The sequence below is a fragment of the Pelodiscus sinensis genome, chromosome 1 (assembly GCF_052426305.1).
Source record: "Pelodiscus sinensis isolate ZL-2025 chromosome 1, ASM5242630v1, whole genome shotgun sequence".
NCBI classification, from domain to species: Eukaryota; Metazoa; Chordata; order Testudines; family Trionychidae; genus Pelodiscus; species Pelodiscus sinensis.
This window is the reverse complement of record NC_143052.1, coordinates 217,215,352-217,240,153: the sequence shown is the minus strand read 5'-3', so window position 1 is coordinate 217,240,153 and position 24,802 is coordinate 217,215,352. Positions and strand designations below refer to the sequence as shown.

The window sequence follows — 24,802 nt, the reverse complement described above, 5'->3', positions numbered from 1 at the left end:
ATGATTTCTTAACTTAGGTTTTTATTCAATCATAGCCGAAAAACTTGCCCCACATAAATAGTTTGATGCAAATGGGAGGAGTTCCGTGAGAGCCATGTTACTCAGTTGTTTATATTCACCTTTCATTTCTGCCAGACATGGCAACGTTGCCAAGTACCATGCCTTCCCTCTTTCATACACTCAGTAGAAAGAATAAAAAGTTATTTCTTCTGAAATCCCTGCTTTCTCAATAGCATTGTCATCAAACAGATTCAAAATCCAAAATTACTGCCTGTGTTCAGCTTCATCAAAGCTTGGAAAACTTCATTCAAAATTTAATTCCAAATTTATCAAAAGTTCTTTTGATGTTTTGACATGTTCATCCAAAATAATTTCATTTTCCAAACAATTCCAAAAGATATTGAAATGACACCTAATCTGCAAATCCATAATTCATCTTGAAAATATTGTACTAACTTGGATTTGATTTCGGGGGGAGGGGGAGGGGAGGGAACACTGCAAATTCAGCCTTTAAGTCAGACAGTTGAACAATCTTCCATATGACAACCATCAAATATTGGAATGAAGTAATATGTTCAGATCCCATATCATTGCATAGCAATAAAAAAAAAAGTGAAGTTAGAGCCAGCAACTTTGAGGTTAACTGCCTTCTCTGTGCTAGAGATTGCAGCGTTTAAATCTTCATTCAACTGTTTTGAAGCCAATGCTTTTCTGTGAATGATGCAATGAGTGGTTAGATAAAGTCTCTCAGCAAATCTCACAAAGGGGGTATACCTCCATTTGTAGTAAACCTGAATTTAAGATACTTGGAATTGTATCTGAGTGTTTTTTCTTATCTCAAAAGAATTTCCATTTCCACCACTGGGGTGTGGTTTTTTCACTACAAGTTTTCCCACCTCAAATGTTCTAACCTGGTTTCCTGTGTACTACCTTCTTCCAAATCTGCAGTTTTATTCTTTGTTTTCACAAGAAATTGGTCCATTTTAAACTAAAATTGTACTAACAGCAATTTTATCCCTTACTTCACATAGCAACAAGCATAATATTTGACTGTTTACGTCCATCCGCTATGAATGCTGGCAGTTACTGGCGCTACTGAATAGCGAGGCATGCCAAAGATGAACAAAGTTTTCTGATAACATACCAGTCGGCTGATTCCATACCTCCATCTAACCTCATCTGTATTATATACGAGTCCATTACCAGAACTACTTGACCTACTTGAAACCTGTGTTTATTGGAAGCAAAATGGCTGCGCCTATGTACATTTTATGTAACATCTCAACGTTATCCAAAGCTATGTCAGTGTCAGGAGCCACTGTTAAACATAGCAAAATTCAAACACTCATCAAATGTCACCATATAGTAAACAAATGGACTTGATTGTGTTGCTTTAAACGCAATGGTAAAATGGTCTTCTGGAAAAGAATTGTAAGCAGAGGCGCATATCACTCTACGTAATACAGCTGAGGGATTGAAGGAGTTCAAGAATTTGACTGAGGTTTGCCAGTTGATAACAGATAAGTAACCGCGTGGGCAATGATATTTTTGGGTATGAAAAGTACACAAATAATAAAGCGCTGTAAAACTTAAAACACAAATTCAGTTTTCACCAAATTTCAGTTGTTAATGTACCCCCTCCTCCCCAACCAGACTTCTTTCAGGTACCACTGGTTGAGAAACACTTCCCTATCTCATAACTGTGGCTTATATTCTTTGTTACAAGTTGCATGCACTTGGCTCACCTGTTAGACATAAAGGAAGAAAACACCATCGTACAAAGACACAATGTGGTCAAATGTTGCTTGTGATGATTTGGACAAAACAGCGTATTAGATCTGTTCCCATATAACACAGGGATGAGAGAGCCAGGTAATCCCTGAAGTAATCAAAAGATTCAAAATCCACTCTTCATTCATTGGATCCGTATCAGTTATGTAACAAAAAACAAACGCTCATTACATCAAAGTCAAGGTCAATCTTTTCAACCTATAGGCCACTAAAGAAAGGGCACTTGGAAATTATTCACCTACTGTTCTTTAAAGAACAAGAAATCAGGTTCCAGACATAAGACTGCAACTGTATAATCTTCAGTGTTGGGTCTTCAACAAAGCCACACTTTTATAAGTCTAGGCTTCAGAATTTCAGACCAAAACTTTTTGGACTTAATACCTGCATTTCCTTTAGGGGACTGTTTGTGACTCCTAGTGGCATGGAACAGCATTACCTTGGAAAAAGTGGATGTGGAAGTTACAAAAAACAGTAATTCCATCTAGTTCCATTCAGTGTACCTTTTTGGGGAAAAGCAGCTTTTCGACAAAGGAGGCAGTTTGCCGAAAAAGCCGCATCTTAATTACTTTCACTTTCAAAAGTTCTGCTTTCAAAAGTGAAATCAGAAGAAGAGATGCAAATTCCCGTGGAATTAGCATATCCCCTTTCGACCGTTCCACGTAGTCTAGGTACGCCCATAGGAATTCTCATGGAGGAAAGAAATTTTACTCTTATTGTCAAATCTCCAAAAGAATGAAAGGGTAGTGAGAACTTTGGCCCACTCTAAATCTGTGAAGCTTGAACAAATTCATTTGCAAGCTAGAGTTCAGCATAGTAACAGGAAACCTCACCTCATTCCTTAAGTCTGCATAATTGGTCTTAGCTCTGTACCTCAGGGATGTATAAGTTCTGTTGTCTTGTCAATTAACTTGTTTTAAAGTTGGCATATACAGATCCTGTATGCATGCCTTCTGCTATAATTTGTTCTCAAGGTTAACCAGGAAAACTAGAAAGAAGGAAGAAAATGTGTAGCTGATACTTTGTGGCTATTGATAAACAAAAGTCCTCAATCTAATGTTGGAACTCTTGGTGGTTCTTCCATGCAAAGGGGGAGCATTTTACGCCTGGCATTAACTGTCTGGATTTCATATCCTTAATGGGGAAAAAAACAAGTTTTAATGCTTCTTAGAAGTGGTTACTAGTAACTGTATTCTAACTACTAGGAAGGCAAACTTTGGGCAGATTGCTAGCTCATTGACCCAGCATTTGCTATCTTTCCTATTGTGTTGGACTATCTCCCAACTTCCAACAAATGGTTTTTCATGGTATTGAGAACTATCATTTCCCCCTAAAAGTAGTGAATTCCTGGATGAAATTTGTGCTTAAGATCTAAACATCTTGTCACAAATGCAGTTAGAAAAGATTATTTGAAACTTTACCAGCATTAACTAGTAAAGTTCCTTAAGGTCAAACAAATTTATTCTGTAACTTTCTTCCCCAAAGTGCTGGGAGACTCTAAAATGCATAGTCTTAAATATTCAGAGAGCAGTTAGCTTTCATCTGGAAAAAAAAATAGTCCTCTAGATTAACTTCTAGATTAACTTCTGGGGTAAGTCCAAAGCTTGGATTCTTATCTGCTTATCCTGTCTTGGTAAATAATACTGGAGATAATCATAATCTGGGAGTCTTAGGGTGTATTTGTACAGAGTCAGAATAATCTTCACATCTTGCCTCAAATTTCCTACTTGTGGGTATTTTCAGTGCTTATATGTGGTATTCCATAGATTTAGACTTCAGTTTAGTGTAGAGGTGTTTAGTCTTCATTTACTTGGGTCATCTTCTGACCCACCTTTTTGTGAAGATCACTATTGCTTAACTCCTAAGATTGTGGATCTGTGCCAGCAAAAATCTCTAATAACTGCAGTTATAGGTAAATAACCTGTCTTCCTTTTTCCTTTTTAGAAGTGGTCATCTCTGATAATTTCTAAGTATTTACTTAAGAACATTTAATTTATTGAATAATATTTTATAAGGAATTGCTGGGACTGGAACTGTGAAGAGTTTAGAGATTCAATTGGAGAAGGACTTTTCTCCAGGCGAGCTGATAACAATCTCTGTCCTTTTGTTCTGCACATTTTATGAACTTTTAAGACTTAAGCACTAAAAGAGAGGAGTTCTTTTCAAAAACTTTCTATCTAGAAAGCTTTAAAAGGTTAGCACTTAAACAGGCCATATATAATATTAAAAAATATGGGATAACTGAGCATTGTCCCTAGTAGCCTCACGCCCACCCAAGAGTTTTCGCCTTTAAATTGTAGCATTGGTCCTAGAGTTGTTGCTATACTTTAAAGGCGGAGGCGCCTTATCGACTAATCGAATAGTCGATGCAAATTCAACTGGAAAAAAATTATCTATCAAAATAACACAAGCAGAAATTGAATTCTGCCAAGCCTAACTATAACTGGGCTACACAGCTGGTCTAGCAAGAATATTTTACAATGGTGTAACTGACGGTAATTCTGATAATTAAATGGTAGAACATTTTGCGTTAAGACATATGACCACATTAGCAGTAGTGTTCTTGATTTTTAAATAAAAAGTGAATGTCACAAGACTGAGAATCTCTCCTTATCACTTCAGCAGATGTTTAGATGAACTTGCAATTGTACAACTCACACGCTGTCAGTTTTTATGTCTCTTATTATACCATTTCTTAAAGGATAATATCTGTGATAAATCAGTTTGGAAAATCCAGGCATTGAACTGATATATCTGTGTCTCCGTGTACATGCAGTCATAAAGCTTTGGAACTTCCAGACCCTAGACTTTTTTTTAATGCTGTTAGAAACCTGTCTGCTTTTCTGTGTGCAGTATTTGAAGAAAAAAATTAGAAGAAACTTACCTGCTTGACTTGCAGATAAATTTTTTTTTGCTGATTTTTAGCATTTTTCTTTACCTAAAAATAATATAAATCACATATCTTTCCAACCCTGAGAAATATTCTGTTTCTTAATAATTTCCACTTTTTAATATAGTTCATAGAAATTTTCAGTTGCTTGAATTCCATGCCTGCCTTAAGTGAAATCTTTGGGATGTTTGTATTTCCAAGCAAACTGCTGCCCTGAAATTTTCCCAATTTCAATTTTGTAATATTTCTGTAGCATGCACTGTGTGTCTATATAACATTACATTTTTCCTTTTTAAAATTAGATAAATCAGATAAATATGATTCCAGAGATGTGGAAAGATTAAAACAAGATGATAATTGGGTTGAAAATTATTTACTTTGGCGTCATGATGTTGTGGATGATACATTGAAGATGATTGATGAAAGCTTTCAGTGGAGAAAAGAATACACGGTCAATGGTAAGATGTCATTTACTACTAACTAATATGTTGGTGATGTATAGTTCAATAAGAAACTAGGACCCTATTGTAGTTATTCAGGAGGGCAGTTGAGATTTTACTGCCAAGGTGTCCTCACAGATGTCTGGCTCCGACGATGATGATGATAACCAGAAGGCTGCTTGTGTGTGTGCTCAGTGGTGTGTGCTGTGTTGTCTTGTGCACTATACAGCAGACCCCAAGAGAGCCCCCAAAGACCACAAACCAGATAAAGATCAAAGATGCCAGGCCAGGTTTATTGTAAAGCAAAATACAGTCAAAGTTGTCAGGAGACTCTACTGAACCACTACACATATGTACTTGCCACAATGGAATGACTCAGTGGGGAAATTTCTACTGCCCTCTAGGTCATTCAAAGACTCCTCTCCCCCTCCCCTCTCTTCCCCCCCCCCCCCCCCCCGACACCATCTTATATATAGATTATTACCTTTTCTGGCAGAGTTTAAAATGAAAAGAGGAAAAATATTAATTTACAAATAGATGTATTCCTCTACTTTTATAATTTTCTCTCACATACAAATCTTATCTTAAATATGAAGTTTCTCATTCTAACATTAAAAGATAGTTTGTAGTGACTTTTAAACAGCAAAATTAAGGGTGCCTGATACCAATTTGCCAAAATAGCTTTTCTGTTTGCTTTGCAGACTTGTCTGAATCCGTCCTTCCAAAATGGTTATTTGAAAATGGTGCTCTTTACCTACATGGTTATGATAAAGAGGGCTACAAGTTATGTAAGTTACATGTACTCCTATATTTTCAGTTATCTATTAGTGTTTATACATACACACACTTTCATAGTGGAGGCTACTAAAATGCTGGAAGCAACTACTTATCAGGAGATACCTTTATGAAAAGAAATGGGAAAATCAAGTGAATTTCCAGTGAATATCTGACAATAGATAATGGACAGATGAGTACAGTCCCTTTTTCATCAAGTATTATGACCGTTAGCAATGCTTATTGAATCCCAAGAGTCTTTTAATAGAGAGAATAAATCTTTAGTGTTCATGTTTTGGGTCTTGAAATTCAGCTTTCTGTATTTTAGCTTTCATGATACCTAAAAGGTGTGAACTGCTCCTCTTTGACTTCCGCTTTACTTAGTTTCCTCTGCTTGTCATAAAACAATAGAGAATGGGGTGTGCAAGGAGGGGGTACTAATCACTCATGTTCAGTAAGGTTAACATTTAAATGATCACAGTTCACCTTCCTAATTTGATTGTTTTTCAGTGAGTACTAGTGAAGTCCCTCTTTTTGCTCCTATTATTGAATATTTGGAATGTCTATCTTTTCAGTAAAATAAAATAACGACTTCATTTAAATATAGAATTTTCAATGTATTATAGAATTGATACCCTCCCCCCCAAAAAAAAGCAGTCGGACCTTAAATGAAAAGAGCAAATGAGTGTCTCTTGTCTCTCTCCTCTGTTGTGTGTAGGAGATCTTTTCAGGTGTCAGCTAGCATTCAAATATTTTTTTATATATAATCTTTTTATTTTCCTATTTTTATTCTGTACCTTGTGTTTTGTACTTAAAATATCATCAAAAAGCCATTATTTGGCCACTGTTGCTATAAGAGAACCTGTGAAATAGCTGAAAAATATAAAAACTATATATATAAAATCAAGGAGTTGGCAGATTTCATAAGAAATCCATTTAAAGATTTCAACTAATAAGATTCAGGTTTTTTTATATACATGTATATGTTTTCTTTTGTAGTCTGGTTCAGAGTGAAGTTTCATACGAAAGATCCTAAAGTGCAATTTGAAAAAAAGAAGTTTGTAGCCTTTTGGTTAGAACATTATGCCAGAAGAGAGCACGGAAAGCCTTTAACAGTGGTGTTCGACATGGCTGAAACTGGAGTCAGTCACATAGTAAGCATTTTAATTGTGATTTTTGGTTAGACTGTGCATAGCTTAACCAAGGCACTCAGGTCCTGGGCACCACATTAGATATGAATTATACAGCAAAAGCCTTAAAACCTAGGCAGCACAGCCCCTTAAGATCTCATAAGTGTACATTTCCAATTCTTCAGGATTTCAGTTTGTAAAGCTATACTGACTAGTCAGTAAATTATATTTCTTCTGAGTGTCCTCTGCCTGTTCGCACACATGGGATGTGACAGCTGGGGCACATAAGATGTTGGAACTTTAAACTATATTTTGGGGATAAATCTGCTGCCACCGCCCAAGTAATAATAAAGAAACTAAGGAGAGACCACTTGGGAAATCTCAGCCCCAAAAGTAAAACCAGGACACACAAAATAACCACTATCAGGTTAATAAAAAGAAGAGAGAGAGAACTTTTATTATCACCACAATATTCCTGTTGCAAGCATAATGATAGATGGAAAAGTCACAAATGAATATACTCATGAGGGGATTCCACCATGGGCCAAAACTTACTTACAAAGTAGAGGAAAACCCATTTTTAAATGGGAATGGGAAGCTGATGTCTATGCAAACAATAAAACGGATTTATCTAAACTTTACCCTACTTACAGATAGTGAAAAGTCTTTTTTCTTGGAGGGTGACAGTGTCTGTCCCCTTCAGTAACTGGAGAGAAACTGCCCAGAGAGAAATCCCAAAGTTCCTTTGTCCCAGTTTAAAATCCGTGTCTGCATTTCTGTTGGCTGAGCAGATACCTGGCTAGGTAAAGTTAACCCCTTAATCCCCAGGCTGCTGCCCATCCTCATGGTCATGGCACTCCTTTTGCCCTATCCCTTAGCATTCCTGTGAATTTTGAGGTGGCATCTTGCTCTTGGCTGCCTTGGTTCCTTTCAACCACAGCAGCAGATCGATGTGAACCAATACGTTTCCATTCCACTAAAAAGATTTTAGTACTTCTAGGAATACTTTTTACTGGTAATTTAGAAAAGTCGGATTGTTAGTTTTTATTCCAACTATTTTCCATGCAGATCCATATCTGAAAAGATTGAGTTTTAAAATGTGCACATCATTTGCACTGGTCTTTGTGGCATTGGATGCTTGCACTCAAGGCCCAGTATGCCTGGGTGAGCTTCACTTTCCTTGAAGCTGTACGATCTGCAGCAGCTGTACTCCAAAAGCAAGAAAGAAATGTCAGAATAGTCTACAAGTCTTAGTATTGCAAGCAATTGTGGTTTCAAATCTTGTGTGTTCTGACTTTGTGAAAGCGTCTGAAACTAATAACAGGAGGCCAATGTCAACTGGTGACCCTTCCCGATCAAAGCAGAAAACTGTTCAACAAAAGACCCCAAGCTCTTGATACCAAAATCTAGATGTTGTTGGATCTTCTGTTACTTACTATCTCTATTTGTATTGTCTTCTTACATAAGATCCAAATCATGTGAGCGCATCAGATCTGAATAGCTTGGTTCTGTTGCGTGTGATAAAGCTGGAGATTCTTCAGATCTCTTGGAGCAGAATCAAATCTCATGAATCCACACGCAACAAGAATAAAAACTTACAGGAGAAGTTTTACCTGTCCCTTGCTCCAGAGTGTTCCATCAGATTGGAAAAAGCTTTTGGAGACACTAGTGTCAGTTTGTTTTCGTCCTTCGGTCAGGTTGTGATGCCAGGACATAAGGAGAAGGGGTCCTACGAGTCACCCTCTTCCTTCACGTCCCGTGTAGAAGATTCTTCTGCTATAGTACTATATCTGAAGAAGCCCTCTCGGGTACAAATGGAATATCAGCACCTAAACTCAGTATTTGATTATTTCTTCTCCTGATGAGAATGTTTGTTTATATAGCTTGTAGCTTTTTGTAAATAGGATGGTATCTTGTTAAAGCTCTTGTCTTATCTTAAAGGAGACTTCTTACTGAATCTTTGGTGCTCTCAGCTTTAACATAGAGCAAAGTCTCTGTGTCCTGTCTTTTTTAGATTCTTTGATAACTATCAAAATCTTTCTGGTTTAATACTGCTTCTTGTCAACTGCTCTCAAAAATGCTGATAAGCTATAGCAAATTCCATATGACGGATTCTTTTGCTTACCTCCTGTTCCTCATAATTGGTTATGGTTGCAGTAACCAACAGGTCAAGAGGTGGACATTTTATTTCTACAGCTTCTGAATGTGAAGGAAAATGATTTCTTCTTTCTTCACCCTCAGGTGAGAGGGCTAAATTATCGGCCAGTGACATTGTAGTATCCATGCCATTGATGGGACAAAATGTTGATGTTTGCAAAGGCACTTCCTAAAGACAGTTTAACAGTTACATAATACAGATAAATGAACAATAGCATAACACGCAAAAGACAAAGGATATTCTTTGGTTATAAGTTGGATGGTGGTAGTGATCACATGGTTATGATCTTACACTCACTCACCTGAGACAAAAACTGAAACTGAGTATCAGTTTTGGAGGAGATGGGCTGTTTCATAATAGAAAAGATAAGCAATTGGAAAAGAATGAAGGATACAAAACCTACATCAAGAGTGGGCAATAATTTTTATCTGGGGGATCACTTCAGAAATTTAAGTGGCCCTGGGCCTCCCTGGAAGGGGCGGGGCCAGGACACTTCCCTGCTTCCTGTCCAACAGACGCTGATTGGTCTGTACGTGAGGGAGTGCATGAAGTCTTTTCCCCCGTACCCTCCCATAGAACCGCCAGCTGTTCAGAACAGCTAGCGGTTCTCTCTAGGAGCCCACACCCCTGGCAGTGGGAGGAGATTTCATGTATCCCCCCTCCAATCCCCACATCAGTCAGAGGCTGGGGATGGGAGAGTGTGCGAAGTCTGACCCCGCCCTGCAAGTGAGCACTGTGCTTAGTCATCTGCTAGCTGAGCCCCTTGATAGGAGGATCAAAATTTGCAAAACAATCGATGATGTACCTATATCCCCAGCCTTTGGAAAACAGGCTTTCTTACTTCCTTGATTTATGCAGTTTTGTAAGTTTGAACAAATGTGTTTTGAGGATAATATAAATGTGTTATGCCCAAGTGTGAAACCTGTTGCAAGAACATCTTTCCTTTTTCTTCTCCCTTAACCCTTTTTTTGATATTCAAAGATTTCTCCCTTAAGACTGTGTGCTAAAATCAGAAATCCAGTCTGAGATTCAGGGAAAAGCATAGGGGAGGTTCCACGGGAATTTAGAAATCATGGATTTTACTCAAGGTATTTCATTAATAACCTCCATCCTTCTTTGGTTTCATCTGATATTACATATGAGAAATCTCAGCACTTCTGTCAGGAACTTCAGGTTCTGGTAGTTAGTGCTAGCCTCATGTTTTTCCTTCCTTTTCAACCTTAGATTGGTTTGTAGCTCTCGATCTTAAGGATACATATTTCTAGAAGACCAAATGATGATTGCAAGTGTCTTTGTCTTACTATTGATCATGACCATTTTCAGTACAAGCTTTTGGCCTTTTTACCACTCAGGGATTTTACAAAGTGCCCCTTTGTAGTAGGAGCTTGTCTTGAGAGAGTAAGATACTTTAGTCTACCCATAGTTAAATAATTGATTTCTTAAATCTTTGTCGGAGCATCATATAAGTGATGTACACCTTAGATTTTCCTTTTTGGAATGTTACAGGCCTTAATAAATATGAAAGACTTTAGTAAAAGATTCCATTCATAGGAGCAATCTTTGACTTGAAAAAAGGCAGAGCATTCCTGAAAGTGGAGAGCTTTCTGAAATTCTTCTACCATATGGCTATTGCATCTCAATCCTTCCTAAAAGATCACTCTCTTTCTGGGTCAGTTGTGACTTATCTTGCAAGAACGTAAGACCCAACTTATCCAGACTCACAAAGAGGTCTGTATAGCAATGAGATGGCACAGAACTGTGACACATGCAAAGATAACATTTTCAGGATAACTTCTGTCCCCAAAGAAATTCTTTCATATGTGTCTCAGTGGACCTATGCAGAGAATGTTCTGAAGGAGACACATTTCAGTGCCTCAGCTCTTTAATTGAAGATGACTTTGAAGCTTCCAAAGACTGATAACTATCTCTTAGTTTGGGACCATTGGAGATACAAGGAAAAGACATTACATATGAAGACACAGTCATTTGAGAACTTACTTGTTTTTCTCAATTCATTACTACCTCACATCCAGAACAAAGCAATACAAGTTGTCATGGACAACAAGATGGCAGTATATAATTGAGCAAGCAGGGAGGAGCTTGCTTGTTTTAATTATACAGGGAAGTGATCAAGTTTTGAGACTGGTGTATCCACTTCAATATCTTCCCATTACTTTGCACTTAGCAGACAAGGAAGTGATAAAGCTGGCCAACACAGCAGAGATCTGATTAGGGAAAAACATAGTGACCTCCTTTCCACTGGAGAGAGGGGAGAGACAAGCTCTCCATACTGGATGTTTCCTTCTGAATTGGTGGATGAGCTTGTTATGTGTTTCCTTTTTTTCCCCCCCTTTCGTGCAGAGGATTTTACAGACATGAAATGTGATGGGGCTAGGTCAATTGCTTTTTCATGTGCGAGACAACGGTGATATAGAAAACTTCCATCAACTGTCCAAGAGAATATGCCAGACATATTTCTGCAACAAGACAGAATTTGTCACCTGAACCTCTTTAACATATGTTGAAATATCTTGCACTTTAGACCTGCAGCAAGTGTTATGAACATAATGTAGATTTGTGAACTGGGTAGCTGAAAAACACATCGATCTTGTACTAGGAATATCAAATCTTATTTAATTAACTGGTTAAATGGGGCGGGTGGGCTGGGGCCCCCCCTCCATTTTATAATAGCCTTTACATCAGCAAGGTAGATCAGCAAATTGTATGCCCCATGATAGACCCACCATTTATTATATTTCATAAAGAAAGTTGTATTTGGACCTCACCCTAGATTCCTTCCTACCATACTGAATTTCTTATCAATTAATTACTGTGCCAGCTCTGAGACCTCATACTCGTAAAAGAGAATTTGAACTTTAGATGCTACAAGTACTTTAGCTTACTATCTAAACAGAACAAGCGAATGTCAACGCTCTCCAAAACTTTTTTTTTATTTCTTACGCTAAAAACCAGAAGGGTCAGAAAGTTTCTGTTCAGTTATCTAGTGGCTGAGACCGTGTACAGAATAAGCATATAATCAGAAAGCTCTTCCTCCTGCTGGAGTTAGATCACACTCAACTAATGCAGAGTCTACTGCTATAGAAACATTCCTGTTGAAATATGTAAAGCTGCCACCTTTAGCACTGCTCGGACCCTTACAAAACACTATTCATTAGCTTTGGCATCTGAGTCAAATGCTCATTTTGGTAGGGCACTGCTGTGTTTACTACTTTAGACTCTCAAGTTCCACTGTCCAATCATGCATACTGCTTGCAAAAGTATCCCATGAGTAGGAATGTGCAGAGTATATATAACAAAGAAATGGAGATTATAAAGGTAAGTAACCAGAGTTTTTGGTGATGCATTCTGTATATTTGCACTCTTTACCCACTTTCCATTTTCTTCAGAGTTCTAATAAGATATTAAACCTGCAGTAGCTGTGCAAGGACTGAGGTGGCAGGACGCACTTTATATTTGTAATGCTCAGGAAGATGGGGGAGGTACTATGAGTTCTCTAACAGGCCTCTAACTGCCTCCCTCGGAGGCAGCAAGGAGGGGAGCAGGAGCCAGTGTTGGGGGGGGGGGAGCCAGCTTAAAAGCCAGTTACCCCCCCCCCCCAGCATCGTCTCTACAGTGGGGGAGAAGGGGAGGCAGAGGTACAGTAGGGAAACAGTGTGAGCAGGGACTGAAGCAGACTGGGTTCTGACTGCTGCCCTTTGCTACGTTTCAAAGGCAAAAGCTCAGCTGGGGAACACAGGTGAGTGGGGACTGTTAGAGTCCCTGCTCACCCCATGTTCCCCACCGGCAGCTCTTAATACGTTTAAAAGGCAGAGGTGCAGCCGGGATCACGAGCGTCCAACTTCCCTCTAATCTACTTGTCAATGGAAATTCCATTGACTACTCGATTAGCTGATTGATTGAAATTTAACATCCCTAATAATCAGGTAATGTTAATTCCTTAATCTGTTGCAGAACCATGTTCATAAACTTTTAAATCTTAATTTTTGTCTAAATGTAGTGAATTATTTAATTAGAAATCAAGATAAACAGAACTAAAAATCCTTATAAAAGGCATTTTTCTTTTTCCTAGACATTTTACCTTCAATGTACAGACCTTATGTAACTCGCTTGTCTGTCTTGAATGCAATTCTGCACTTGTACTATGTAAGGAAAGCCTAGCACATTGCCATAGAGACAGGGATTTGTTTTTTCTGTTAGGCTGTAGTTCTTGGGAAAATCTCCTCACCCTTTCCTGCGTCCCCAGTTCTTCAAAGACTTAATATATGTGCTTAACTTTATGTACTTAGAGTCTTAGTAAAATTTACACAAAGTTAAACGTGGATTTTAATTTTTGCAGGATCGTGGCCTGAATGAGTAGAATTGCACTGGAAGTTGGGGCAATGTTCGAAATTTAATATTCTGTATATAGCTGATGCATATTTGTTTTGTTGTAGTTGAGCACTTATCTTGAAAAATCTCTTATTACAAAATTTATAATTTTATATAAAACATTTTATATTTGTGCTGCATTTATTATTATTTGCCTTTATTTTAGGACTTGGACTTCATTCGGTTCATCGTCCACTGTTTTAAAGTTTATTATCCAAATTATCTCTGTAAGTAATGTATATTGTCCCTTTTACAAGGGGACACAGTGTTACAGATTTGTATTATCCAGTATGGGGTTTTTTTGCTATGTAAATATTTATAACTGATCAGGAGAGAGATTTTCTTCAAAAGTTTGTAAATACTACTTTTTCAGTGTGCGGACTGCAAAGGTAAAATCAAGTCCAGAAATCTGTGTGTGACGTGCCCCAGAAACAAAGTGCCAAGGCAGTGGGATAATTCATATAAATACATTTACTAATAATAGCTTTTAGAAAGATTAATTTGTGTTGAATTTCCCCATCACACTGTCTGACTGGTTAGTGGAGCTAATTACCACACATTTATCAACTTAATTTTGGTTTGAAATTCACAGGTAAAATATGGATTTGTTTTAAATGTAAATAGTTTTGTGGGTCTTTGCCCATGAAAGCTTATGCTCCTACACTTCAGTTAGTCTATAACATGCTGCAGGACTCCTCGCCACTTCTGCAGATTCAGACTAACACGGCTACCCCTCTGATAGTTTAAAACAAGTATTTTAGGAGATACAAATTCATCTAATAATTAGTTTTAGAATAATAAACATTTAGTTAATATGTCTAGATTACCAGGCTAGGAAGGATTATTGTGATCATTGTAGACTGACCTCCTGTATGCCACACACGACAGAACTTCTCTGAAATAATTCCTAGAGCATATCTCTACCAAGAATATCCATTCTCGGTTTTAAAATTCAGTGATGGAAGAATCCACCCCTATCATTGGTAAATTGTTCCCATACTTAATTACTTTCATTTTTAGGGGTACACTTTTATTTCCAGTCTGTACTTGTCTAGTTTCAGCTTCTAGCATTGGATTGCAATATATTTCTGTCTGCTAGACTGAAATGTGCACTATTAAATATTTTTTTTCCCCAAGTAGGAATTTACAAAATAAGATCAAGTCACTGTTCTTTGCTAAACATCTAAATAGACTTAACTACTTGAGTCTATACCCTCTCAATTTTTTTAACATCTTTCTTGAATTGTGGACACCAGAACTGAACACATTGTTACAGAAATGATCACTCCAGTGCCAAGTACAAAGATAAAATAGCCTTTCTGCTCCTACTTAAGATTCCCTTGTTTATGCATCCAAGGATCCTATTAAACCTCTTGGCCACAGCATTGCACTGGTGGTGCTTTTCTGTCTTATTGCCTTCCTTTTTTTGAACATCGCTGACCCTTGTTTAGTTTAAGGGTTTTGCCAAAAGTTGAAAGATGGTGCTGTGACAATGGCACTTGTTAACAGCTAAGAGGCTAAAGACTGAGTGGAATAGAATCTACCAATTGTCTCAGATGATCTGTCCATGACAGATTTGAGACACATTGATGGGGCTGTGTGAGGGGAAAAACTTGCATATTAACTTATTTTTATGGGTAGATACAAAGCTTCAGTCAGTGCTGCTGTTTTTCTCTGCCATGACTTTTAAATTTAATGTTAGTGAAAAAAATTGTAGTTGTGAACATTTTAAAGTTTGGAGTGAGTGGAATTTCATTTCTGAGAATAGAAGATAGCATTCTGTTATAGTTGCTAGTATCCAGAGCTGTTAAAAATTTGTGTTGTAATTTCTTGGTAAAGGTCACACAATGATAAAATTGTTAGAATTAAGGTGCATATTATTTGCATCTTCTGGCATTTAATATTGTAACTTATCCCAAATTCAGAGAACTTGTTTATGGGTAGTATTTCTGACTCTTATGAAATAATTTTGACTTTGTATACCAAAACAGTATTTTCTGTTGTTTCAAATTGGCTTCTGAATATTTCAGTTGTCCTATCATTGGAGTAGTTTTGAAAATACTATTTGACAAATGGGGTAAACTTATTTTTTTCATAGATAAGTAAGCATGGAAACTAAGTATTCTGCTTTTAACAATCATCTAATATTAATAAGGATTTCTTCCCTTTTGTTAATATAGAAATAATGTCTTGTTTTTCAATTATCTTTTGTTGTCTTTGCAGCAAAGATAGTAATCTTCGAAATGCCATGGATAATGAATGGTAAGTTTAAGTAAACTAAATATATTTGTAACCTCCCATAATAGGCTTAAAATCAGTGTTCTGATATCATACGAATTTAAACGTAAACAGAATTTCTTTGAGTTTATAAAATGTTTTTAATGTTACTCTGTGTATGTATAGAAATATGTAACTAATGTGTAGGCCAAATTCTTTCTTTAACTAAGCATATGGTACGTTACATTTGTCAGTTCAATGCTTTAGGATGCACATTGTACAGTGACGCAAAGATTAAATAGTCTCCTTCAAAGTGCAGCTCAAGACTTGTGTCCACCTCCCCATTTTCAGATCTCAGAAGCCCGTGAGATGCAGATTACTTTTTGAAGCCTCCATTTTTTAGTGTCTCTAAAGCTCAGTTTATTCTCAATCCAAGCTTGCTAGGCCTCCTAAATGGTTTTTCTGCTATGGCCAGATATAAATAATGTATTGTATAGGTTAAGGCATACGCATGCCACTGATAATCACCATACACAGTAATTCCTCATTTAACACTATAGGTGCGTTTCTGAAAATGTTCGTGCTAAGCGAAAACGTGTTATGCGGGGTCAATGTTCTCATTTAAAAATAATGGAGAATGTGGGGTTTGCATTTCAGGTAGTGGTGGCAAAGTCAACTTTTTGTTGGTGCTTGGTTGTCAACGTAAACATTAGATATTTAGCAACACAAGTTGCTGCTATTTATTAAAACACAAAGATAAACACGTGAGTGAGTGGAGGAGTGCTTTGATCACGTGTTCATCCACTCGTGTATTACCACTGTTTTCATCAACTTATACCACTGCATGAAGTAGTCCGTCACTTGATTATTTTTGTGTTAATTTGGGAACGGTCGTGTTTGAAAAAATTCCCTAAATAAAAAAACGTGCCATTGCGAAAACGTGTTAAGCGGGCACGTGTTAAATGAGTAATGACTGTATAACAGGGGTGGGCAAAAGGGCCTCTGGACCACCAAGTGGGTTCATCTGGCCCGTGGAGGCCCGCCGTTCACCGCTCCCCCCTACCTCCCCCAGGCCAACTAAGGTCTGAGGGTGGGGGGGGGGGGGGGGAAGTGCACGTAGTTTCCTCTGCAAGGAGCATGTGGAATTTCTAAGTGGCATTTCGCAAGGCAGGGGTAGGGCGGAGGAAACTTTGCATGCTCCCTCTGCCCCCAGACCTTGATTTGTCTGGGGGCAGGGGAGTGTGCAAAGCCTCCTTTCTCCCTGCCAGGAGCATGTGGCGATTCTAAGCGCGACACGCTCCTCACAGGGCAGGGATTAGCTGGAGGAAACTTTGTGCACTTCCCTCCCCTCCCACCTTCAGGCCAGTCAGGGCCTGCAGGCAGGGGGGCAATGTGCGAAGTTTCCTCTGCCCTACCCCTACCCTGTGAGGTGCGCACGGCACTTAGAATCACCACGTGCTCCTGGCAGAGCAGGAGGAGACTTCCAGTGCTCCCCCACCCCGAGGCCAATCGAGCACAGGAAGTCTCTTCCCACTGCCAGGGCATCGGTGCTTAGCGGGAAGGGGGAACAAAGGGGATCCCTCACCTCCAGACTAATCGTGGTCTTTGGGTGAGGAATCCTGGAAGCATCCTGGCCCTACCCCTTCTGGCGCAGCCTGGTGCCACCTCAAAAATTTATTGCCCACCCCAATATATAATCTGTGCTGATTGTGTATGCTCCAGAGTTCAAATTAGTCAACACACTTGGAAGACAAGTTTTTAATTCTCTGTATTAGGGCTCCTCAACACGCGGGCCGCATGCAGCCCTTGGCCTGTTTATTTGCAGCCCACAGTGTGATTTGGATTTACGCAGGCCTCAACACAGCCCACAGGTGGGATCCTTTAAACATGGCCTCCACTGGGAACACGCTCCACAACGGCGAGTCAATATAGTGGTCTTCTGTTGATATGCGTTTTAGTAGTTAAATTCCTGGACAGTCATTGCTCATTAAAAGTGCTGTCACATGGGTGGAAATTGGGTAACTATTGAATTTTATTAATATCAGCAGAACTGATTTAAATGAGGCCTGTGTGTTGTGTAGTCTTGCCTTAATCTTTGTATTCATTCCTGTCGATGTGAAAGAAGCTATTTGCATATATTTACATATATATTTGCATGTACATGCAACCACACTTAAGTTGTGGCCCTTGGCATGTGCTGAAAGTGTCATTGTGGCCCCTGGGGCTTGCAAAGTTGAGTAGCTCTGTTCTATATTTCATTTGGGCACATAGCTATAAAAACTACCCTTTTGCTGAACATGCACAGTCCATCCCCACTTAGGCTATTTTAGTTGTTCAAACATGCTTAGTGCAAACAATTGCCATTTAAAATAACAGCTGCCAGAGCAATTTAATTCTCCCAGCTTTACTCACCTAAAATTGGGAGCTTACCCATTTCTCCCTCTACAAAATAAATTAGTGGTCTGAGACTCATAAGGGGTAAATACTTAGGGTATGTCTACACTACAGCGCTAATTCGAACTAATTTAGTTCGAATTAACTAATTAGTTAATTAGTTCGAATTAGCTTAGTTCGAATTAACGCATCCAGACTAAAAAACTAGTTCGAATTAGCGTTTTGCTAATTCAAACTAGCATGTCCACATTAAGTGGACCCTGAACCGGGGTTAAGGATGGCCGGAAGCAGTGTCGGCAGGGCATCAGATGAGGACTTAGAGCGTGGAGATGCTGCCTCAGGCTAGCCGAGGGCTGTGCTTAAAGGGACCCAACCCCCACCCCGGACAGACAGTTCTCAGGGGTGCCCCTCTTGCAAAGCAGTCCTGGCTTGGAGTGCCCTGAGTGCCCACACTGGGCACGTCACAGCACTCGGCCATCAGCCCGGCTGCACTTGCCGTAGGCTGCCATCTGTGGAGAGGGGAGTATTTGGGGGGCTGCAGGAGAGCTTCCACCCCCAGAAGCTCGCAGAGCCAGCCCAGTCCTCCCCATCGGGGGCTTGTACCCCATTCCTCCCTCACCTCCTTCCACTTACCCTTCCCTAGCCCTCCTTCCTGATGTACAAAATAAAGAAATCGTGTGGTCAAAAATAGAATCTCTCTTTATTGAACAAAACTGGGGGAGACTGGGAAAAGGAGGTGGGAGAGGGGAAGAGAGAGGCTGGGAGAGGGGAGGGCAACTACAATGATGAGGGGTTTGGAACAGGTCCCATATGAAGAGAGGCTAAAGAGACTGGGACTTTTCAGTTTAGAAAAGAGGAGACTGAGGGGGGATAGGATAGAGGTCTATAAAAGCATGAGTGGGGTGGAGAGGGTACATCAAGAAAAGTTCTGCATTAGTTCGCATAATAGAAGGACTAGAGGACACCAAAGGAAAGGAATGGGTAGCAGGCTTCAAACTAGTAACAGAAAGTTGTTCTTCACAAAGCAAAGAGTCAACCTGTGGAACTCCTTGCTGCAGGAGTCTGTGAAGGCTAGAACTAGAACAGAGTTTAAAGAGAAGTGAGATCAAGTCATGGAGTTTGGGTCCATGGATGGTATTAGCCAGGGGGTAGGAGTGGTGTCCTTGCCCAAAGTTTGTGGAAGGCTGGAGAGGGATGGCACGAGACAAATGGCTTGGTCACTGTCTGTGGTCCATTCCCTCCAGGGTTCCTAGGGTTGGCTGCTGTCGGCAGACAGGCTACTGGGCTGGATGGACCTTTGGTCTGACCCAGTATGGCCATTGTAAGCTCAGGGCTCAGGGTCGGGGGTCTCAGTGGACCACCTTGATTTTCATGCCAACCTGCTCCTGGTTGGCCAGGCTGGCAGCTCTCCTGCCCTAGACGGCCGCTTTCCTGTGCCTAGTGCCGAGGTTGTAGACGAGGTCCACGATGTCCGCACTGGACCAGGTGGGTGCCTGCCTCTTGAGGTCCTGGGCAAGCTCCCAGGAGCCGCCAGCCTGGTCCCGGGAAGAGGAGGAGGGCTGGGGGGCATCGGGTGGCTGGCTCGAGCTGTGCCAGGTGCAGGGTCTGCTGGCTGGGTGCTGGCAGGCTTGCACCTGGCACAGGCACCATAGCCAGCCCGTGCCCCTTTAAGGGGCCCGGGGCCGGGAGGGGGGCAGACGAGTTTCCCTGGTGTTGGCCAGAGTGGCCACCAGGGAAAGCTGGGGAGGGCTAGCCTCCCACTAGTTTGAATTAAGGGGCTACACACCCCTTAATTCGCACTAGTAAGTTCAAACTAGGCTTAGTCCTCGTACAATGAGGTTTACCTAGTTCGAACTAAGCGCTCCGCTAGTTCGAATTAAGTTCGAGCTAGCGGAGCGCAGTGTAGCACCTATCAAAGTTAGTTCGAATTAATGTCCGTTAGTTCGAATTAACATGGTAGTGTAGACATACCCTTAGTTTTTTGTCCTGTTACCACTTCAGTTGATAGCCTGATCCAGTCTTGGGAAGGATATAAGTAATCATATTAGCAACTGGGTCATGGAATTTGATCCCACTTGTTTTACAGAATGTTCCATAGAGGTTATTTCGAGCAATTCTGTTGAGCAGGTTACCATCAGAGACCCCAAGTCCTCGCAGACTTATCCAGAACCTTTTTCCCCTGCTTCAGCCACCTTTGCAACAACCACTGTTACACTTAAGCAAATTTAAAAATACATTGGAGAGTCCTAAACTAACTATAGAGCATAAAAATCCTCTTTTTACTGCATTTTTTTCATATGTAGCACTTCAGCTGTGCTATTTTCCTCTAGTAGGAAATCATGCCAAGACCCATTCCGCCCTTCCTTTTCAGAGATCCCTTTCACAGGAAGAGGTACTGGTCCTTATCTAGGGTGGGGCTGCTGCATGAAATTCAGTATTCCACTTTACAGGTCCCTTGACAAGACCAGATGCTTATTTTGGGTGGGTAGTACATCAGTTACTGTTCAAAGAGCTAGTGTCCTGCAGTGGGGACTGGGGAAACGGTAGTACCAAGGGACTACTTACCAGCAATAACTTTTGTTGCACAAATCTATTGCCTTCACTGAACATCCCTCTTCTCAGTTTTTAGAGCATACATCCAAATCAGGCTTCTGGGTGCAAGTTTGTTCTGTGGCTTATTGTGTCTAGTGTCAACAACTACTCAGAGATTCCATGGTCAAGTGACCTGGTGCTGTGTGGCTCTGAGACAATACATTCAGAAAATGAACTCTCACTTGTAAATAATTCCCTCTCAGGTGCTTCCAGTTTTTCTAAACATTTCATTATGGATTTTTTTTTTTCTTTCCTTGAATCTTATGTATTTGGTCTCATGGTATTAAAAGGCAGAGGAGGCCAATAGAACCAATTAAAAGAACTTAAAGCAAAACAAAACTCAGAAAAAGATCATGTTTTACACAAAACAATTATCAAGGTTTTATAGGCACACTTTTCTGATAACCTCCATTACTTTGCCGCTCACAAGTATTACACAAAAGGACTCTTCACAAATTTATCTCAAAGTTTTTATACCACAAGATCCTGATATGTACATGTGCTCTTTGCCTATTGTAACATTTTATAACTGGGTAAAGAAACCCTACCTGGACATCTAGCAGTGTCATGCCTAACATTTTATGAGCATTTATTTTATGAGCTTTTATTTACATGCCATCAATGTCAGATAAGACTGCAGTATTTTTTCATGCAACTTTATTTATTATTTTCTGTCTAGCTGCTTTTAAAATTGTGAAGGGTTGGCTTGGTCCAGATGCAATAAGCATGTTGAAGTTCACAAACAAGAATGAAATACAGGAATACATCAGTGCAGAATATCTGCCTGGCTACATGGGTGGAATTGTAAGTATATTAAAATTTTAAAATACACTGGTTAATATCTTCATGCAATTTTTTTTGTGTACAGCCAGTTCCCGACTTACGAATGAGTTAAGTACCAAACACTAGGTTGTATTTTGATCTGTTCGTAAGTGCGGATTTCATTTGTAACTCAGGGACCAGCTGTATAGGAGGTTGGTCATTAATACGAATGGTTGTAAGTTGATGCATTCGTAACTTGGACCGGCTGTATATAAAATACACACTTTGGTAGTAGAGCCAACTAAAATTTTTCAGGGAAGAGTCTGGTAGTGTCCATTTGATATTAATAAACTTACACATTTACTGTTAATTTTAAGTTCTATTAAATATCAACTGGAGATTTTAAATGGTAAGTCTTAAAGAGATTTCTTATCTCTTTTTGTAAGATAGGCAGTAACTCTGTAATCCTAATTTGGTAACTTCAGTTGCACAGGACTTGTATTTTTCACTTCCTTCCAAACCATAATAGATTGAAGATCCACCCAGTCCTTCTCCCCAGAGACCTACTGTCCCACCCTTGCTCTTTCTCTGCCGTACTTCCTTCCCCTGTTTTTGGTGGGAAAGCTGCAATCCTGGGTCCTTATGTGCAGTGCCACCCACCCAATGAAGCAGGCTTGGACACCCCGCTACAGCTGCGGGGGCAGTAATGTATGCAGACCCAGTCTGTACAGATTGGGGCTAACTACTGTCCCTCCATAGCATGGGCCCTCACCACCCACTAATTTAAATTACACTGTCACACCTCTTTCAAAATGGCACTTCACTCCATTCTGGAAGTTGTAGTTAGTCTACTTCCTCCATCCAGAGAAGCTGAGGGCTCCAATTCCCAGAATACCTACCAAGCTATCCCCTCTGCTGTATGAATCAGAGAGCAGCGCTGTTGGGTGACAGCCACTGCATTGTGGTGAGTCTGCTGAAGAGCCATGCATGGATGCAAAATTTGTATCTGCATCTCTGCTGCTATCTGAAAAAAATGGTCCACAGATATAAAGCATAGAACTGGAAGGGACCACGAGAGATCAAGTCCAGTCCCTTGCCCTAACAGCAGGACCAAGCACCTTCTAGATCATCCCTGAAAGATGTCTCTCCAGCTTGCTCTTAAATATCTCTAGGGATGGAGATTCCACAACCTCCTTGGGCAATTTATTTTAGTGTTTAACCAACCTGACAGGAGAAAGTGAATACCTGTGTATTTTCAAGTCTCTAGTGATATCGACTGAAAGTCTGTATTAAAATAGGTAATGCACATGTATAATGCTAATTCTTTAAACATTAATATATAGCTTATCTGTTTTAGTTTTTACAAATCCAAATCATGGACTATCTGTATAATTTTCTTTAAAACCAGAGCAGTTAAAGGATTTTTTTTTCAATTTTTTTGTACTTCTGTAACTTTGTCTTATTTCTGTTTTAAGTTTGTGTCTGTGTTATGTAGAAACAAAATTTGGATTAATCCCACTCCTTTATATTTTTCAATGCCGAATTTCAGTTCACAACAAATTCTGCAACCTGTTTGAGGGAATATAAACATTGCTATTAGCTATAAATTAATGGCTGTGTTAGATTATCATATTTGATATTATGGTGAACAAAATTCAACCAGTTTTTTTTCCATGGATCCAATGGAACTTACATTATATAAATTAAATATATAAGATGTAAAAACTAAAAAAAAAAAAACACTTCTTTTATGATCACTTTTCCTTTCTTCTGATATACTAGTGTATTAAATATTCTTGTATTATAGGATACTTTCAAGTACAGTTACCCTCCATTGGTTGATGATGATTTTCAAACTCCATTGTGTGAAAATGGACCTATTGCTAGTGAAGATGAAATTGAAAGTAAAGAGGAGATAGAAGCAGACAGCAAGGAGGCTAGAGAATGCAGTGAAGAGCAAGTTCTCAATTCAAAAAAGGTATCCATTAACTCTAAAGGCTAAGAATGATATGAAAAGTTGATATGAAAAGTTGGGCGTAATTTATTTTTTACACTGTCTGGATGCTTGTCGCATACAGTGGAAAAACGCATTAAAAACCTAAGAACTAGCTCTGCTATCATGGAGACTACAGTGCGCGCACAGAAAAACTAGTATTAACCTTTGTTTGTGTGTGTGTTTGTGTGTGTGTTTGGGTACTGCTCAGTTAAATGTGCAATGTGATTTTTAATATATAAAAAAACTTTATCCATAAAATTTAGATATATAAATAGATTTTAAACTTATTTTGGTGTAACCATTCCATTAATTTTCTATTGAGAAAACCATGTATCCAGTTTTCTCAATAGATGTTTTAATCAGCTCCTGAGAGAGGGACTACTAAGTAAACAATTGAAACATGCTATTGAGGGTTAGCATCTAGAAAAGGTATTAGGCTTTTTTTATATGGTCAAGGCTCAGAATCATTCAATCTTATCTGTGTGATTATAGTCTTACACCTGTACAGAATCCATTCCAGTATCAGGGGACAAGGATTACATGAAGATAGGCTTTTGTAAATTTTGTCGGTTGCTTGTGAAAAATAGCAATTGTAGTTCAGAATCTGGAATTCTTGGTTATTGCCACAACTTCATACTTAGAATATTACTTTAATAATATTTATATCATTTACGTTGAATATTTCTAATTTATAGTGTAAACATTTTCAGTTTCCATTAGTACTTTAAGATTTTTTTTCTTCTTGATGTACAGAGAGCAATTTCTATTTAATATGCTTTTAGAATTTGAGGCCTGAAGGAACCATTAAACAAGAAATCAAAGTACATGGCCTATGATAGGCCCTTAAATCTAGTCAAGTTACCCCTGTATTGAGCCCATTAACTTGCATTTTATGTTTTGACTTAAAACATATTTTCCAGAAAGGCGTCCAGTCTTGATTTGAAGATGTCAAGAGTTGGAGAATCCACCTCTTCTCTTGGTAGATTGTGTTCCAAGGGTCAACCGCTCTTATTATTAAAAAAATATGCCTAAATTTGTGTGGCTTCAGCTTTCTGCCATTGATTCTTGTTATGCCTTTCTCCTCTAAATTTGAGTCATTTCGTACTTGACATCTTGGCCCCGTAGAGGTACTTACACACTATAATCAAATAATCTGTTGTCGTCTTGATAAATTAGACTGCATTCTTTAAGTCTCTCTCTCTGTCATTTTTTCTGCCCGTCTAATCATCTTTATGGCTCTTTTCTGCCCATTTGCTATCTTTTTTTTTTTTT

At 39.2% G+C, this 24,802-nt stretch overlaps 1 protein-coding gene across 6 annotated transcripts in view; it reads left to right on the top strand.

Annotated features, from left to right (window-relative positions):
- The window catches only part of MOSPD2 (motile sperm domain containing 2), a 79,051-nt gene that overhangs the window by 13,082 nt on the left and 41,167 nt on the right, over positions 1-24,802 (top strand). For all 6 annotated transcript variants that reach the window (XR_012898649.2, XR_012898654.2, XM_075914515.2 and 3 more), the window contains exons 3-9: positions 4,981-5,136; positions 5,820-5,906; positions 6,892-7,046; positions 13,736-13,796; positions 15,793-15,831; positions 21,452-21,576; positions 23,342-23,512. Coding sequence is in view for 4 of the 6 variants with exons in the window: in XM_075914515.2 (XP_075770630.2) it covers positions 4,981-5,136; positions 5,820-5,906; positions 6,892-7,046; positions 13,736-13,796; positions 15,793-15,831; positions 21,452-21,576; positions 23,342-23,512 (794 nt within the window). In the remaining 2 variants the exon portion in view is untranslated. The remainder of the gene's footprint in view (positions 1-4,980; positions 5,137-5,819; positions 5,907-6,891; positions 7,047-13,735; positions 13,797-15,792; positions 15,832-21,451; positions 21,577-23,341; positions 23,513-24,802) is intronic.